The following is a 13,142-nucleotide window of genomic DNA, read 5'->3' as shown; positions in this document are numbered from 1 at the left end:
GTTTGTAGTTGTCCCATAAATGTAAAATCCTTGTTCCCAACCTTGATTTCCACTTTAGTTAGAGAGAAATATGGCTGACAGCAACTTTGGAACAAAAACCCTTAAAAAAATCGTGTTTTTTTTGAAAAATTACCCAAAAAGAGTGAAATTCTTGTTGATCAATGTGGTTCTGTATATGTATCCTCCAAAAATCTCATGAAAAGACTTTTGCTTCCAAATTTTAATTTTGTTAAAAATCAATACAAAATATAAAGATTGTGGCCACTCAGGTGTGGATGTTGTATCTAGATGGCTTGAGCAGTGGAACAGGAAATAGGGCAAGACCAATTCTGATTAGCCCCAAAGGATTCAAAATCCAGTACGCACTGCGCTTCTCCCCCATTGCCACCAACAACGAGGCAAAATATGAAGCTTTGATAGTAGGACTTCGGGTAGCCCAAGTGGTACATATCATCGAACTATTGGACTATAGTGACTCACAACTCATTGTGAACCAGGTGAACGGCAAATATGAAGCAAGGGAGGAGAGGATGACGAGAGAAAATATAATTAAAAGATACGTATCGGAGGGTATCGTATCGGAATTTAAAATGTTGTTTTCTCAAAATAGTGATACTATCTTGATCATTGGTACTCTTTGCACCTATGGAGGACTCCACCACCCCATGAATTGATTTTTATTCCCACTTAATTGTGTTTAAATGTTGTTTATTTTTATTTTAGTTTTAGATGGGTACACTTTAGTAGGGGGATGGGGAAGATAACCGCCAGACGACTCAAACTCGAGACCTTCTAGTGAGTGTGTACATAGCGCACCACAACCTCACCAACTACAATAAGAATTTTGTATTCTTCATATTTTTTCATCATTGCATTTGCTTAGTACCTCAATCTCACTTGGTTTTGGAATTGGTTACCAACAAGAAATGTTCAATGTCCAGAGGCCACTAGCTCTGTGACCAGGGTTCCTAAGCCACAAGATGGCAAAAAAAAAAAAAAGAACCAGGGAGAATATAAACCTTCAAGCAAACAAAGAATATGCTACTTAGTTGAAGTCTCTGCTAGTATTAAATGTCGACACCTCAGGCTCATCAAGAAGAACAAGGGTGGTCTACGATCAGCTCTACCATCGGGAGCAGCAGTTGTTTAACTGTTGTTTATTAATCATGTAGAATCCAAAAGAAAAAAATAAAAAGGTTTAATAATAGAAAAGTATAAAATAATTATTTTAAAAAATATATATAAAATAAAATTTATAAAATACTTATTTTCCCATAAAATATTTTTCGAGTACATGCTAGATGTCTCTAGTCCGTTCATCGTATGTAAAAGACAATTATGCCATGGTACATACATATAGGTTTTATGTGATAAAGATGATACAATACGTATATACACGTTGACTCTATCCATTGAATTTTGTCTCCATTCAGTTTATAATTTTGACTTTTAGGGGCCAGAAAAGGAGGAGGGCAGAGTGGATGGATGAGCCTGTGTGAGTGGCTTCAAATTAAAAGTGGTCACTGGTTGCAACTTAAAAGCTATGCTATTGGATATGAACCCAGGGACCATTAATTTGAACAATTTTTAGATTTTTAAACTAATGAAATTGGAAAGATGGCTGTAAGGGTCTTGGCTACCATGAAAATAAGAATACATTTCAATTTAGAACACTGCTTCAGAGTTGAAGGATTTTAATGGCTTAGTTCAATCCTCTAACAGGTTAGAAGTTTAGAGATTCTATGCACCTACATCTTATATCCTGCAATTATTTGTTCTCTCTGTCTCTTAAAATCATTTATCTTATCCATCTCCATTAAAGAATCCAAAACATCACTTCAATGGATGAGAAACTATATTTAAAAACCAGGTATAAACTCAATTCAGACAAAAAGAGATCTGAAGTGGGCACTAAGCCACTAACAGTTGTCAGAAAAAGAAGCTGAAGGCAATCCTGACCACACACAAGGATTCTTGGTCGGTAAATTAAATTAAACTTCCATGAGCATTCATCTTTCAAAGTGGGTTATCCATGTCCATGTTTCCATGCCAACAGAAAGTTAAGTACCAACGTTAATAGCATGTCTATAGCTTCGTTCAAACTAGAAAATTGAAAGATTTTCAACTACCAAACCAAACTCCTTTCCTCTGTTTTAATCTAATACTAAAATTAATACATCCCTTCCTGCATTGTTACTAGTTAGTCCATCTTTTTTATAAATATTATTTTCTGGAAAATAGAAGTTTCATTGAACAAAACAAACAAAATCCAGCTAGAACATATCATATTAGTTACAATTAGCTACAGTGATCGTAATGGATATTGTATTACCAGATTGAAACTCTGAAACTGGGAACAAAGAAGCATTTGATTAATATAGTAGTGCATTGAAATAACTATAGATTTGGGACCTAAGAAATGAAAGTTGTGGGCAGAAAATGGGGGTGGGGGTGGGGGTGGGGGTGGGGGTGGGGGTGGGCTCATCTACTACCTATCTGATCTCCCCCAATTCAATCTAAACTTTTTCCATAACGGTCGCATGCAGATTCCACATTCTCAAAAAGGGACATTCCTAAATGGAATTGGTCGGTTCCACCATTGAACAAACAATTAAAAACAAATAATGGAAGGTGGAGATGATGAGGAAAGAGTTACCACTAACAGTTACTCACCTATAAAAGTGGCTTCAACCTTGTTTATTCTGTACCTGTCTCCCTGAACTGACTTAGTTCATCTCTCGCAAGTTGTCATAGTGCTTACAGTGGTCACAATATATCCAAAGGAAGTCTTTAAGTTTAAAACCAACTTCTGAAACATAGGTGACTTGCTTTGATTCTACATCCCCTGTTCTATCTGTGGAATAGTGACAAACACCGTCCAAATCCAGCTTAGGTTCTTTGAATTTCAACAGGACTATCTTACCTAGCTACTGTAACAGACCACCCATAGGATCGTGACAGCTGGTTCTATAAGTTAGCATTACTTGTTTCATTTGTCCCTGGTGAGAGCTACTTCAACTACGCAATGGAATTCCCCAGAGTGTTCTTTCTAGTCTTCTGCACTTCCATTTGTTTCTTCTTCCTTTCCACCCAAGCCAGACTGCATAATCACACACAAAAGCACAGACACCGAATGTCCCTGATTTCACCATCCCCTTCTCTAGCACCAGAGCCTGCTTACCCAATTTCTGATGGGAACTCCACTAATTGTACTGGCATTTTTGATGTACTATCATTTGGTGCTGTTGGGGATGGCATTACAGATGACACACAGGCTTTCAAGATGGCATGGGATGAGGCCTGTCAAGTCGAATCAGCGACTCTTCTAGTTCCAAAAGGCTACACATTCATGATACAATCTACAATCTTCACTGGTCCATGCCAAAACAACTTTGTGTTTCAGGTAATGTGGTCTAATCCTGAGGTTCAGGTCAACTTCAGCTTTTTATTTGTATCTTCTAATCAACAGTACAAAATGCTGATTAATTGTGACTTTGGTACTTTCTATAACCTGAGAAGATTGATGGGATTCTAATGCCACCCGATGGACCTGACTCCTGGCCACAAAGTAACAAGCGCCAATGGCTAGTCTTCTACAGAATCAATGGAATGTCATTGCAAGGAGGTGGCCTTATTGAGGGAAGAGGAGAGAAGTGGTGGAATCTTCCCTGCAAACCTCACAAGGTAGAACCAGCTGAGCAAAGTTCTTGGTGAAATCTCTTGAATTATAATTTTGAAAGCTATTGTTGACACTCCATTGTCTTCATCAACGAAACAGGGAATAAAGGGAACGACAATGCCAGGACATTGTGATAGCCCTGTTGTAAGTCCACTTGGATCCCCAATGCATTCCAATCCAATGATTCCTCTTTTTAATACAACAATGGTTAACTAGTTACTGTTTCTGATTGCAGGCCATAAGGTTCTTCATGAGTTCCAATTTGACCGTACAGGGGCTTAAAATCAAGAACAGCCCCCAGTTCCACTTTAAATTTGATGGTTGCAGCAATGTCCACATAGATGGAATCACCATAAAGTCGCCCCCTCTAAGTCCCAACACTGATGGAATTCACATAGAGAACACAGACTCAGTGAAGATATATAATTCTGTCATTTCCAATGGTATGAAACACATGTTCCCTGATCTTCCCACTCTGACCATTTACAAGACACACCAGCTTACACCAGTTGAAACTTCCTGTAGGTGATGATTGCGTTTCGATCGGAACTGGTTGTTATAATGTAGAGATAAACAACATCACATGTGGGCCAAGTCATGGAATCAGGTATTTCTTCCATTTAGTTTGTTTGGATGAAGGGGAAGTTAAAATAAAGATAGAACCTTTTCCTAAGTGACTGTCTACCCTACCCCTTTTTATTATCTTCAGCATTGGAAGTTTAGGCAACCACAACTCGAGGGCTTGCGTCTCCAATATCACAGTCACAAATTCTGTCATAAAGCTTTCAGACAATGGAGTTAGGATCAAGACATGGCAAGGGGGATCAGGATCTGTATCTCGGGTGACCTTCAACAATGTTCACATGGATGCTGTGAGGAACCCAATCATAGTTGACCAGTTCTACTGCCTCACCAAAGCATGCAGTAATGCAACATCAGCAGTCTTTGTTTCAGATATCTCATACACAAACATTAAAGGAACTTACGATGTGCGAAGTCCCCCAATTCATTTTGCCTGCAGTGATCCAGTCCCTTGCACCAACATAACACTGTCAGATGTGGAGCTTCTTCCAGCCCAAGGGGAGATTGTGTTGGACCCATTTTGTTGGAATGCTTATGGTGATTCACAAACACTTACAATTCCACCTGTCTTCTGCTTATTGGAGGGCATGCCACGTTCGATCCAGCAGACCGACTTTGAGCAGTGCTGATTCATCATATTATATTAGATGATGAAAAGTCGATTTAAATATGTATAATGCACAAGAAAAGCTGTAGATGAATCAAAATCAATAGTTTAATTCTAATAAAACTAACCAGTGGTGTAACATAGACCCAACGACAAATTTTTAAGGTTATGGACTGGAAACTTTAGATTTTGCAGAAAGTTTTTCTTCACCCACGATGAAGAGAATCGTCCAACATTCTCCTTAGAGTCTCATCCAACTGCAATAAAGACAGGGAGTCTCTTCATTGTGAGTGAAGAGAGACTTGGTCGGACTTTCTATTTTACTTGTATAACAAAACAGCATGATTTTACCAATCAAGTCCATGATTTGAGGTAATGGATCAACTATTCCAGCCAATATGAATTGGCCGATATACTAGGTTTTGAGAGTTCAGTCTGATTCCACTGGGCGGATTCTGGCTGAATCAGATTCGATATCGGCGGATGCCAATCCCATTGCTGATTCCACTTACTTGAACTATGATCAAGTCTGGTATCATCCTTTTGATAAAGATTCAAACTGTATGCAGCAACAATTTAATGGAGGTTGGTTGAATTGAAATTGAGGATCCCAATACCAGGAGGACCTTCGGGAGATGGGTATTTTCCATCCATATTTTACTAGTTCCAGCAAGATTCCATTTGCAACAAAGGAAGGGCAGTATCCAAATTTGGGTAGCATTGGACACTGGTTGGGATAAGTTTATAATTTGTAATTTTCAGAGAAACGATAACATTTCTGTGTATGTGGTCTCCAACAAAGAGGCACAAACTTCAATTACTTCCCTTTGTCGTTCCTTCTGTTCCATTCAAAACAAAGTAGTAAACAATAGCTTCACTTGCCCAATGAACAAAAGACAATCATGAATTGAAGAATAGATAAAACAGAAAACCGGAAAAAGTAACCCATTAGCAAGAAGAGACGGAATAAGAAGAGAATAATTAATTCATGAGAGTAAGTGAGGATGTTTCGTAATTCGTAAACCCTTAAGTGGAGGACGGCTGTTGGTTTCTCTTACCTGAGTGGCTGAGTTCTTCTCTCTCTACGTTTCCCCCTTTCCATTGTCACGCGCATTTTCACAAACAGCTTCTATTCTATTTCTGTGACAGTGATGTGATACCCCGGTGGTTGGTGGAAGGAAGTAAGCTTTGTATTCGTGCTCTAAGAAAGCTCATTGAGTGAGGGGTCGGTGCACGACTGCACGGGCTAAATTCCTAAAGCGACCCAACAAAGAATCTAATGAGCCAGTTGCTAGTTAATTCCTTATAATCATAGATGGTCACCTCCATGGATTCGCTTTTCAGCTTTTTCCACTGATGACACGTCTTGTTTTGTCTTCACATGAAATGAAACTGTTGGGTTTTTATTCAAAAGCTTCAATCTTCGTCTTTAATGGGTTTTGAACTTGAAGAATGACAGAATAAGCAGCAGAGAAACTGGGCTAATTAAATCAGTAAAAAGGAAGAAAACCCTTTGAAATTAAGGTCTGGTAGGTTTCATCTTTGATGATCATGGGCAACTGACAAAAAGAGATTTGCTTTCGTTTGTAGGTTACTGTGTAGAAAAATAAAATAGAAAAAAGGAATGTCTGGTGAAGGTGGCCAGGCATGGCCTATGAAAAGTAGGCTGCGCAAAGTAATCCAGAAGAGGAAGGAATCAGACACACAGAATCTAGGGCATTTCCAGTATCGGGTCAGACATCGATATTGGTGTTGATCAGTACTCCATTGGGCGATAATGGGCATGTCCAGACTCGAATTCACATTCAGTTAACTCGAGTCATGATGGGTTGAGGATCATTTTCACCACTAAGGCTATCAACCCTCTCCCAACCCCATTGGTAGTACTGATATATCTAAAACATGGTTATGTTCGTCCATTCATAAGTAGGGGATGTTTTGGAATGCTAGAATGGTGGTTGAAACCTTTTCGCACAGTTTTGTTTTTGGCTAACAGTGGGTATCCAGGCCTTTGGCTTGACTAATCTCACGGGTCCATACTGATCCTCACAACTATATGGATTAGGTCATACCGGGGTTGAATGAGAACCATTCAACTTTCACTAAAAGCAGTGACGAGCACTAAACACCCCGTGTGAGTGACCCAAGATGTACCTAGTGGGAGTCGAACTCAGGACGTTCGAGTTTATAGACACAGTTGAAGATCCATACTCCTCTATTGATTCCAATAAAGGTTTTAGTTCACAGTATTGGCACCAGTGTCTGTCATTGCCTTTGATGTTGATTAATCAATCTCAGACTGATCTAGTAGAAACCTAGTTTTTGTTGGCCAAAAGAAAAGAGGGCTCTTTTGATATGTATAGTGGAGTGATATTGATCATTGTTGATATATAATACATATCGGCAGATTCGATACTGATACCTTAATTGATAAATGTATTATTTTTCTCTCAAATGGATTTTTTTTTTTTTTTTTTTGATTGTTTCATAAGGATGATGTTCTCCATGTCACCATCAATGTGGGATGTGAGATTCCCCCACTCGTGTCGGGGGAATCCTCTTCCTTATCATACGAAATAGATCTCTCTCTCTCTCAATTGCCATTTGTAATAAAATATATAAAAAAAAAAAAAAGAATGCTAGCGGGTTACATTGGAATTAGGTATATTAATGGTTTAGTGACCGTCAGAAGAAAAATAAAATATCTCAATCGTTGTCCTACAAAACTGCTATTAATACTGTCCGCTCCACTGTCTTTTTTCCTCTTTTTCTTCTTCTACCTTTCCCCTTCATCTCTGTCTCCGACTCCGACGCCAACTCCGCCTCCCTCCATTTCTTTGGCCTGGTCATCTCCTCTCGCGAGAGAGCAACAGAATTCAGAACAAGATAGATGATGATCTACCGACGGAGATGGTCACTGACACATTTTTGCATCTGTGACGTCTGCCATGAAAAATTCGACAACACGCTCACCAGAACAATACTTTCTAAAACTGTCCGATTTTCGACAGCAAATCAGGGACCCTTGGAAAATCTCCCAAACGGACTTTAATCTGGTTCTTGAGTTGGGAGTCGAACCGCTGGAGGATGCTTCAATTGGATTTGGTATCGGGTTCCAGGAGAATTACTATTCTTTATTCGGCTTGCTTCTTGGGTTTCTCCAGTCGGTGGATTTCTTGAGATTGAATATGGTGGATGTAGTCGCTGGAGATGGCCATTTCAGTCCTGCAGGCTCCGGCTTGGCTGGGCTAATAGTATTGGCCAAGTAGCTCAACGTAAACAGGGTCTTCTCTTACTCTGAGCATGGGGAGGAAGAAACCACCAGTGCCGATGTTGGTGGCGGTGGAAGTGGTGGATTTGATTTTGTCGATTGTGTGGTGTGCTTGTGTAGGTTCACGAATGGGGAGCAGGTGAGGAATGAAGGGCAACGATTCAATTACTCTAATCATACGATCAATATTTGCTAGCATTCCTAATTCCATTACATCTCGCTAGCATCCTAACCCTCTCCCAAAATATATTTATATTTATATATATATATATATATATAAAGGGAAGTTTACTGTCACTTGACCTATATTTACTAAAATTTTCATACTCTTTATTTTTTTTATTGATACTCCCTTGCTTTTTTAGTTTTACATCTCATTCTTCTCTGCTCTTTTTAAATATACAAATTACCCTTCATTTTCACTTGTAATCTATTACATTTTTTTCAAATTGATTGGTTCAAAACATATTTTGAATAAAACCACTAACAAGTTTTGTCTGATCCAATCATCAAAGATATTGTAAATTCAAAAAAAAGAAAAAAAATTTGTATCCGATCATATCTATATTGGTATCATATGTTCCAGTTGGGTATCACATGATTTTTTTTTTTAATCTTTAGATTGGTTGTGATCGATACCAATCTAATACCAATAAAAAAATAGATTGCTAAATTTGTGATGATGGATGAGATAAAAAACAATAATAACAATAAATAAACAATATCTCTGATGATTGGATGAGACGAAATAAATAATAATAATAAAATAATTAATTAATTAATTAAATATTATCTTTAAGCACACATTAGCTAATCAATATCTTTGATGATTGGATGAGACAAAACTTGTAATTGGTTTGCTTCAAACCATGTTTTAAATCAATCAATTTAAAAAAGTTGAAATATGTTACAAGTGAAAAGGAAGGGTAATTTGGGTATTTAAAAGGAGCAGAGGAGAAAGAGATGTAAAAACAAAAAAGAAGGGGAGTATCAGTAAAAAAGTAAAAGACATGGGAGTTTTAGTAAATATAGACCTAATGTGGAGGAGTGATGGTAAATTCCCCAAAAAAGAAAAAAGATATATACACAAGAAAACATCAAAAATCACAATAGAAGACAAGACCCTAGAAAACCTAACCTATCTTCGGCATTGCCATCAACAGAAAAGGAAACCTAAGAGCCCCTCATCCCAAACAAAGAAGACCGACAAGAATTATTTAAACCGAAAATGAGGACAAAATTGAGCATCCACTTTCAGTTCGATTCCGACCAGGCCAAGAAAAAAAAGGAGTAGAGTTATCAATTTTGTGGGTAACTTGGCTAGGAAATTAGCAATGGAGTTAGCGTCACAAGTCACGATAGCAGTGAGAAATCTTTTACTCCACCATTCTAGCCTCGCAGTATGTTCTAGACTCAGAGTTTATTTCGAGAATGTATATCAATCAAGGCCACAATATCTCTTAATGGAGAGAGAGAGAGAGAGAGAGAGAGAGAGAGAGAGAGAGAGAGAGAGTAGTGTATGGCTATCTCCCTGTGTATGCGAGTTTGCAACTTGGTTTTACCCCCAAAAAGAAATTTACAACTTGGGCCGGCTCAACCCAAACCCTAGCTAGGATTGAAACTCGCCAAAAGGTCGGCCTGACCTAAAATGCTAGAACCACAATTTTCACTGGGCTCAATCTGCCGATCTAACCCAAATCATCAACAACAACTTGGGAATTAAAGAAAGTGCTTAGAGAAGATCATATGAGAGTTTGGTAGAGTTGATTGGGATTTCCATAATCCTATGCAAAGGCATATGAGGGGGATGTTCTCCTTAGAATTTCTCTTGTTCCCACAGCATACCAAGCCAAGGATATAACTGTGGTTTTCCAAACCGGACCGACAACTAAAAGACCTCCCAGAACCGGAACAAACCGTCAAAACCTGAACCAGCCTCATTTAAGTACGTGGTCTGGTCGAGTTTTAAACACAAGGATACAACTTTCGTTGAGATGGCCGCTGGCCCATGTAACAAGGGCCCAAATAATGTCCGGGACCAGATTCATGCTTAGGGATTTCTCGCTGGCCCATATTGAGAATTATTTTGGTTATGGGTCCATTGTCCGAGGCCCAAATTAGACCTGAGCTCCATATGGTGGGCCGGCCATACTATTAACTAGAGGACTGGATATAATATAGTTTAATATAGTTTAAAACGGTCAAAATACTAAATAATATTTTGGAGAAAAGTTAACAGTCAAAATAATAAATAATATTTTGGAGAGAAGTTAAAGTCAAAGTACTAATGAAAACTTTTCAGAAAAGTTAATAAATAATATTTTGGAGAGAAGTTAAAGTCAAAGTACTAATGAAAACTTTTCAGAAAAGTTTTCTGATAAGTAGATAAAAAGGAATATTTTTGGTCTGGAAGGTATTATTAATTTATTATTACTCGCATCATGTGAAGTTCCCAAAACACGCCTAAATAACATCACCATTAGGTAAGGGTTGCGCACCTTACCCGTGAGCAGCCAAAACATGGAAGGGAACAGCAAAGGGCAAGGTAGGGAATCTACTTACAATGGTTGGAGATCAATGGGGACGATCACAAATCTTGTTGTAAAGTGCATACGTGATTGATGAAAATATAATAGGTATTTTCACTAAGGGGGAGGAGGAAAGAGGGAGGCAAAAACATGACTAGGCAGCCCAATGGCATGCCCAAAATTTTCCATTATCACTATTACTTAACTTTTTTACTCTACCACCGACCCGAAAATCTCTTCTTTTTATATTTTTTTTATATAGCAAAAGACTAGTGTAAATGGATACGAACACAAATAGGCTAGGCTTAGAGAGAACCCTTCCTCATGTTTTTTGGGGAGAAATTATAGAATAGGTTAGGTTTAGAGAAGTAAATGAATCAAATAAGACACTATTTACATTTTCATTCGGTTAGAGATTCAGAAACTTTTCGAAAAATGTTTTTTCAATATGAATTTTACTAAACAAATCCAAATATGAATTGATATGGATTTTCGATTATCCTTTTACATCCTTAACTATCTGTGTTGAGCAAAAAAGAATTGGAGATACCAAAAACTTTACTAGGTTGATGTGGGGGAGTGTGGCCATGCGCCTAAACACAATGCGGAGAAAAAAAATTCATTTCTACCAAAATAAATAAAATAATAGAGAAAAAGATCCCCAATACCATGGTTATTAGAAGATCTTACCCTCTGGTTTCAATAAAAAAATTTATTTTCTCTATAAATTTGCTCTTGATAAGAATGTTCCATCGATATAGGATTTATTATGTATCAACAAAGTATGTAAGTATCAATATCGATTGAGATCAATAATAGCCAGATCGGACTACACAACCGATCCAATTCCGATATTTAATTCTATGATCCAATCACCGACATTGCGGGATTCTTTCTCACGATTTCCATTTTTGTAGAGTTGTGGGCCCTTATAATTGGAAACTAATTCTGACGTCCCATTAGTGTGACATGGACGATTCACGTGACTACAGCTGGGGAAAACCTTCCATCGCTCGTGAGTTATGACTCGTCAGTTTTTATATTCCACAAACACCCTCAGATACCTTAACCCACCTAATAATTCGACCAACTTTTAGTACTGCCACATATTTTGAGTTCTTTTTCCTCAATAAATGTGAATCACGAAAAGATAGTGTGGACGTGACGTCATCTAAACACGTCAGAATTGGTTTGGATGAAGGACGTAGGGATGATGACGATGACGATAGCTCCCATTTCCTCCTCCTACTACGGCTGAAGTTCGATATCTTTCTTCTTTGACGAAAATACCCATCAATTGTGATCCTTTGAAATGACTTTCTATGAGGGTAGGTCGTTCGGCGAGACATTTCTGTCATTTCAAATATCGTGGAAAGACCGATTCAAAATTCGAAAGTCCAGGCCGGAACAGCGAAGGAGCTATATAAATAGAAGACGAAGGTAGTGAACAACAACGACGGCCATTGCGTTCCTGATCAATTGGAAGAAATGAAGGAAGAAGGGAAAGATTTCAAAAAAGAATTAAAAGAAGAAGAAGAAGATGAAGAAGAGAAGATAGAGAAGTTCTTCGCTCTGATAAGAAGCTTTCGAGATGCTCGTGATGGTTTTGTTAAGAAACGCGAACTCAACAATGATCCAAAGACGAAAGATAAGAGAGAGGAATCTGGTAAGTCCAAGTCCCTCTGGGTTCCTTCTTTCCAATGGGAAGATTTTGCTGAGAAGGTTGATTTCAAAACGCCTTCGTTAACCGTTCCAAGTTGTAATTATGAAGGAGATGATGGCAACAAGAGGAAGAAGCAAAAGAAGAATCACAGAGAAGAAGAAGAAGAAGGAGCCAGATTGGATCTACAACTTGCCTTGTAATAACCTCTGTCTATTATTGTAGGAAATAGGAATGTAGGTTAGTGGTGGTTATTAGAAAGTCTTTCTTTTCTATTAATCTTTACTACTTAGCCTTTCTTTTTTTTTTTTTTTTTTTTTTAGCTTCTAGGTAGTGACACTCAATGGAATATGGTGGTGGTTTCTATCCTTATTTCAGATTACCAATAATTATAATCATGGTTTCAAAAATCAGAATCCGATTGGTCGATTTAATTGTATTCAACCAGAGTATGTCATAATAGATCTCGATTCTAACTCTTATGAAGCAGTCGATTCTAGGGTTTTTGGGATAATAGGAAGCGGCTGATTCTTCAGGAAAATGAGAATGAAGAAGATATGGGCTTATTTTAGTAGAAACTGAAACTTATACATGAGGTAGAAAACTAAATAAAACAAATGAAAAGAGCATAAAAATTTATAAGGTTCAACAAATTATCTATGTCCGGATGAGAGCAGTTTCACTAGTAATGGAGAAAAAGATCCCACACTCACTGAATCTGTAATCTTGGTTTTCGGATCAAACCAATACCAATCCGTATTGTCCTCAATCAAATGGATTTACTTCTTTTTATTATCAGTTTTTAATATTAACTT

The 13,142-nt window shown here is 37.8% G+C and overlaps 2 protein-coding genes across 2 annotated transcripts; both read left to right on the top strand.

Annotated features, from left to right (window-relative positions):
• The first annotated feature begins 2,853 nt into the window (after positions 1-2,853).
• Positions 2,854-4,890, top strand: LOC122068767 (polygalacturonase At1g48100-like). The gene is made up of 6 exons (XM_042632651.1): positions 2,854-3,403; positions 3,520-3,684; positions 3,779-3,823; positions 3,915-4,122; positions 4,205-4,286; positions 4,389-4,890. The coding sequence occupies exons 1-6, from the start codon at positions 3,026-3,028 to the stop codon at positions 4,888-4,890; spliced, it is 1,380 nt and encodes a 459-aa protein (XP_042488585.1). The 5' UTR covers positions 2,854-3,025.
• Positions 4,891-12,115: 7,225 nt separating this feature from the next.
• LOC122068781 (transcription elongation factor SPT6-like) lies at positions 12,116-12,737 on the top strand. The gene is made up of 2 exons (XM_042632684.1): positions 12,116-12,333; positions 12,439-12,737. The coding sequence occupies exons 1-2, from the start codon at positions 12,156-12,158 to the stop codon at positions 12,528-12,530; spliced, it is 270 nt and encodes an 89-aa protein (XP_042488618.1). The 5' UTR covers positions 12,116-12,155; the 3' UTR covers positions 12,531-12,737.
• Positions 12,738-13,142: the final 405 nt, after the last annotated feature.

This window comes from Macadamia integrifolia, unplaced genomic scaffold, assembly GCF_013358625.1.
Source record: "Macadamia integrifolia cultivar HAES 741 unplaced genomic scaffold, SCU_Mint_v3 scaffold457, whole genome shotgun sequence".
NCBI classification, from domain to species: Eukaryota; Viridiplantae; Streptophyta; class Magnoliopsida; order Proteales; family Proteaceae; genus Macadamia; species Macadamia integrifolia.
The sequence above is the reverse complement of the archived record's forward strand: the minus strand, read 5'-3'. Positions and strand labels throughout refer to the sequence as shown.

Bases quoted from the DNA above. Each gene is read 5' to 3' on its own strand.
- LOC122068781 (XM_042632684.1), top strand. From the start codon at position 12,156: ATGAAGGAAGAAGGGAAAGATTTCAAAAAAGAATTAAAAGAAGAAGAA. The intron at 12,334-12,438 runs GTAAGTCCAAGT...GTAATTATGAAG, and splicing joins AGATAAGAGAGAGGAATCTG to GAGATGATGGCAACAAGAGG.
- LOC122068767 (XM_042632651.1), top strand. From the start codon at position 3,026: ATGGAATTCCCCAGAGTGTTCTTTCTAGTCTTCTGCACTTCCATTTGT. The intron at 3,404-3,519 runs GTAATGTGGTCT...TAACCTGAGAAG, and splicing joins AAAACAACTTTGTGTTTCAG to ATTGATGGGATTCTAATGCC. The intron at 3,824-3,914 runs GTAAGTCCACTT...TTCTGATTGCAG, and splicing joins GACATTGTGATAGCCCTGTT to GCCATAAGGTTCTTCATGAG.